General features: G+C 62.0%; 1 protein-coding gene across 1 annotated transcript in view; it reads left to right on the plus strand.

The window, feature by feature from the left end:
* The window catches only part of CLRN3 (clarin 3), a 15,075-nt gene extending 11,354 nt beyond the window's left edge, over positions 1-3,721 (plus strand). Inside the window, exons 2-3 of the mRNA XM_006754932.2 lie at positions 1-177; positions 2,873-3,721. The exon at positions 1-177 is cut by the window's left edge and continues 1 nt beyond it. Coding sequence (XP_006754995.1) covers positions 1-177; positions 2,873-3,153 — 458 coding nt within the window. The 3' untranslated portion in view covers positions 3,154-3,721. The remainder of the gene's footprint in view (positions 178-2,872) is intronic.
* The last annotated feature ends 938 nt before the right edge of the window (positions 3,722-4,659 follow it).

A 4,659-nucleotide genomic window follows, 5' to 3' on the forward strand; every position in this document is an offset into this window, starting at 1 on the left:
TAGCGGAACTGGACGATTCTGCCCCGAAGACGCTGCATTCGGTGGTGATCCTGTCCCTGGTCCTCAGCTTGTCCACGTCGCTGCTGAGTGCCGGGTTCACCTTCTACAACAGCGTCAGCAACCCCTACCAGACGTTCCTGGGGCCCCTGGGGGTGTACATCTGGAGCGGGCTCAGCGGTGAGTACTCCGGGCAGGTGATCTGCTCCCAGGCGCCCCCTCCCCAGCCTCCGCTCCTCTCAGTCAGCCATGCCAATGAGGGGGCTGCTGGGGCGCTGGGGCAGAGGGGTGAGGGCAGGGGCGGGGTCAGGGGGGCGAGGGGCAGGGGGCGGGGTTTATTTTTGCATATTTACAGCATTTATCCAGCATCCCTGGAAACAAGAGTCTGTATTAAATGCTTTGGTGAGAGGCAAGGAGAGGGTGAGGAGGGCGTGTTAGGTGTGAAAACGCATGGCATGCACCAGGCTTTGCTTTTGAGCACCTGATGGGAGGGGTTAAACAAGCCACACAAGTCAGTACACATCCACCGGCTCCTGCCATGGGGTTACCTCCAAATCGGGCTCCCTGTGCTGTACAGAAGCGTGCACACACACACCTGCATGCACACTGCCCCCACATGGGAACACACAAGTATACGTGCACGCATGCGTACTTAGTAATTCTCGTCTCCGTATCACAACAGTCAGCTGGGCTGAAACCGTGGCTCGTGCATGACTGTGCCAACGCCCTTCCCGTGGGCAGCCGGAGGGAGCGGGCGTTGCCGGGTGGTTTTATTTGCTCGCGGGGCAGGGTGTGGTGGAGCTGCTGGCTGCATGGAGAGGGATCCCCAGCTTGAGTCACAGGAGGTTTGCCTCTCCCTGTGGCTTCCAGGGCTCTGAGGCCACCGCCTCTGTCCGGAGGTGTGGCCCAGCGGGTGCCTCTGTGCCCAGCAGGCAGCCAGCTCTCTCCTGCTCCCTCCCTCTCCCACTCGGCAGCTGGGTCTTGAGAGAGGATGGGGAGCTGGTCCTGCTAACATGTAAGCCCCAGGGGTGCACCTGATGCAGGCCAGACCCTCTCCAGCACAGGCAGGTGCTCGGGGGCAGGTGCCAGGAGACCTTGGGAGAGGTGCCCTGGCCCTTTCCTTCCATTCTGCGAGTTTTCCTGCTGCCCACGCTCACAGTGGGGCTCACATAGCCTCACCCAAGGGCCAGGGTCCCAGGCTATTTCTGTGATAACCCTTGACCTCTGTCCACCAGCCAAAGGCAGCACTCACGGGCAGGGTGAGAACAGATTATTCTAGTTCTTGCTCATGTCATTGCGGAGTCCAGGGAAGCAGGGGCCTCAGGCTCAGCTGGGCCAGGGCACAGCCCACACCACCGAACGCTGCTTCCCTCCCGTGTGGCGCCTCCAGATGTGCCAGCCCAGCATCCCCTCTCGCACTAAGCAGCCCCCTGGTCCTCTTGAAGGCACCAGGGCTGCCAGTCATTCTTGGCTCATCACCCATGGAAACAACCCCAGGAGAAAGCCTCCTTTTCCCCAGATGTGACTCTCACCGGGATAGCCCCCTTCCTCCCCTGGAGCCGCCTCCTCAGGCCCATCCCCTGGCTGGGGACCCCTGTGCACCCAGGAGCTGGGCTGGGTGGGCTCCGAGTGGCCAGTCAGGTGGTGGAGGCAGGGAGAGGGCCCGATGGCCGTCCACAGCCTCGGGGCTCAGAGCCCGGCCTGTCTCAGTGAGAGGGCGCCCTGCTCCCTGCCGGCTGGCTGTTCCTCCACTGCAGAGGCGAAGCCGACTTTGCCAGCAGGAGAGGCCCCGAGGCTCGATGCGTTTGTGGAGGAAAACAAGGAGGAAGGGGCCTGCGGACTCCCTCTTCCCCACCTACTCCTCCCAACAAAGACGTGTTTGACAGAGAATTCCGGCCGCATTCCTCTCCCTGCTCGGGGCCAGCTGACACACAGGGGCTGCTGGGTGGGCGCAAAACAATGGGAGACATTGATGTGTCTGGAGGAGGGTGTTCGGAGCGGCCTGAGGCCGGGACCACCTCTGGCTCCATCTGCCTCCTCTGAGCTCCTACAGCCCAGACCCAGCGCTCGGAGAAGCTGGACTTTCTCCCGAGGGGGCCCCGGGGACCCCAAGTTCCTCCGCGTGGGCTTCCAGGGCGGGCGCTCGGGGGCATCTCAGGGTACCCATCTCCGCCCAGGATGGGTTTGCACACAGAGATGCTCTCCCATGCTGTGGCCCGAGGGCAGCGGGCACCTGCCTGCAGGGAACAGGGGAAGGGGCTGGGTCTGCACAAACGGGGAGGAAGAGGATGGGGTTTCTCCCCCAGTTTGTGAAAGAATAGAGAGGACTCTGCTTCCAGGACAAATACAGCACAATCACCCCCCACCCCACCCAGCGCCTGTCTCTGCCCTCTGACCCCAGCCTGCCCTTTGTACCACACAGGCCTGTGCCCTCTGACCCCAGCCTGCCCTTTGCACCACGCGGCCTGGCGTGGCCCCATCCTGGCCAGAACTGGCTGCTCCAACACATTTGTTCCTCCACCAGGGACCCCACGAGCAGGAGGGAGCACTGTGGCAGGTCGCAGGCAGGTCGCAGGGCGCGGCGGCGGGACAGGGCAGGAGGACAGGGAGCCAGCACCCAGAGCCGTCCGTCCCAGGACGCGGGAGGCACAGGCAGTGCAGGCTCTCCTCCCCGAGGGCGACCCCTCCTGCTTCCAAGCCAAGCCCGGGGCACCACGTCAGAAACACGACTTACCCTCGGCCCACGCTGCCCGCACAGACCTGGGAGTCTCATGCCTAGAACCCAGCTGCGCTGCCACAGAGCACACGTCCCCGACAGGAAACCGTGCCGGGACGCGGCCTGTCCCGTCTCATTTCCGGTCCTCCTCTCCTCCAGGCTCCTTCGCCTTCCTGGCCTTGGTGCTGTTTGTGGGGAACGTGCAAGCCAACCACCTGTCGGAAGTGCTGGTCCAGGTGCTGTACTCACGCTACCCACTGGCCACCCACCGCAGGACGGCGCACAGCTACGGCAGCTCCTTCTGGCTGCTGCTGCTCGTCCTCCTCCTCAGCACGGTCACTGCCGTCATCGTGGTTTTCTTCCAGAGGGCAAGGCACCGGCGCCGGCAGGAGCAGAGGAAGCCGGTGGAGCAGGCGCCGCGGGACGGCATCCTCTTCTGAGCGCTGCTCCGGACTGTCCCTGGGTCGGGCTGCGGGCCGGCTCCCCCAGCAGCGGCCCTGACTGGCCTGGACAGCCGCATGGCCACGGGCAGCCCTGGCTGACACTGCGTGGCTTGTGTCTCTCACACACCGCGTTCTTCCACGCGATGTCCCCCTTTCCACGAGGGCGGGGAGGGGGAAGGGGAAGCTCTGCGGTCCGCGTGGTGGTCAGAGCGGCGGGATGATCGCGAGGCTGTGGGCTGTCCCGCCCGTCTCGCTGTCGGCGGTAATAAAGGCGAGTGTTACCCCTTTCCTCTGAGGGGCTCAGAGCGTCAGCACCTGCGATCGCATTCTGGGCGGGAGCGGCCAGGTGCTTTGATTCCACTCACGAAGGAGGACCTCCACGGACAGAGGGACACGGACTCGCCTTTCCAGACCACACGCTGGGAGGAGATCCAGGGGCGAATGACCTGGCCCCTGGGTCCTGCCATGACAGACCCAATGGGAGGTATAAGATACCCGTGTTGGGGTTCCAAGGTGGGTGTTTGTAGGGAAGAGATTAGAAAGTGAAAAGATAGAGGAAAAAGAGAATCTTTACCCTACAGCCTAAAGGATGCTCAATATAAATATCCTATGTAATAAAAGGCTAATATGCAAATCAGCCTAACAGAATGACTGGTCATGATGACATGCACTTACCAGCAGGGTGCAGACACTCAACACAGGAGCTACCCACTGGTGGTCAGTGTGTTCCCCAACTCAGCCAGAAGCCCTGAGTCAGGCTCATAGCTGGCTCTGTGGGGAGCAGGCCTAAGCCAGCAGGTGGACATCCCCTGAGGGTACCCGGACTGTGAGAGGGTGTAGGCCAGGCTGAGGCCTCCCCCCCCCACCCCCAATCAGTGCACGAATGTCGTGCACCAGGGCCTCTAGTCTATACTAATAAAAGGGTAAGACACTAATTAGACTGGACATCTTCCGGGACATCCTTCCGGAAGGATGGATGGACGTCCTTCCAGACAAAGCCATGGTGGCGGGGGCCAAGGCAGAGGCGGTTAGGGATGATCAGGCCAGCAGGGGAGAGCAGTTAGGGGTGTCAGGCAGGCAGAGTGGTTAGGGGCAATCAGGCAGGTAGGCAGGTGAGTGGTTAGGAGCCAGTGGTCCTGGATTGTGAGAGGGATGTCTGACTGCCGGTTTAGGCCTGATCCCACAGGGGATCGGACATCCTGCGGGATCAGGCCTAAACCAGTAGTCAGACATTCCCTGAGGGGTCCCGGATTGGAGAGGGTGCAGGCCAGGCTGAGAGACCCCCCTCCTGCATGAATTTCATGCACGAATTTCATATATATATATATACACACACACACACACACACACACACTAGAGGCCCGGTGCCCAAAATTTGTGCACTCGGGGCGGAGGGGTGTCCCTCAGCACAGCCTGTGCCCTCTCACAGTCTGGGACCCCTCAGGAGATAACGACCTGCTGGCTTAGGCCTGCTCCTGGGTGGCAGAGGGCAGGCCCAATCCC

This window comes from Myotis davidii, unplaced genomic scaffold (assembly GCF_000327345.1).
Source record: "Myotis davidii unplaced genomic scaffold, ASM32734v1 scaffold72, whole genome shotgun sequence".
NCBI lineage: Eukaryota > Metazoa > Chordata > Mammalia > Chiroptera > Vespertilionidae > Myotis > Myotis davidii.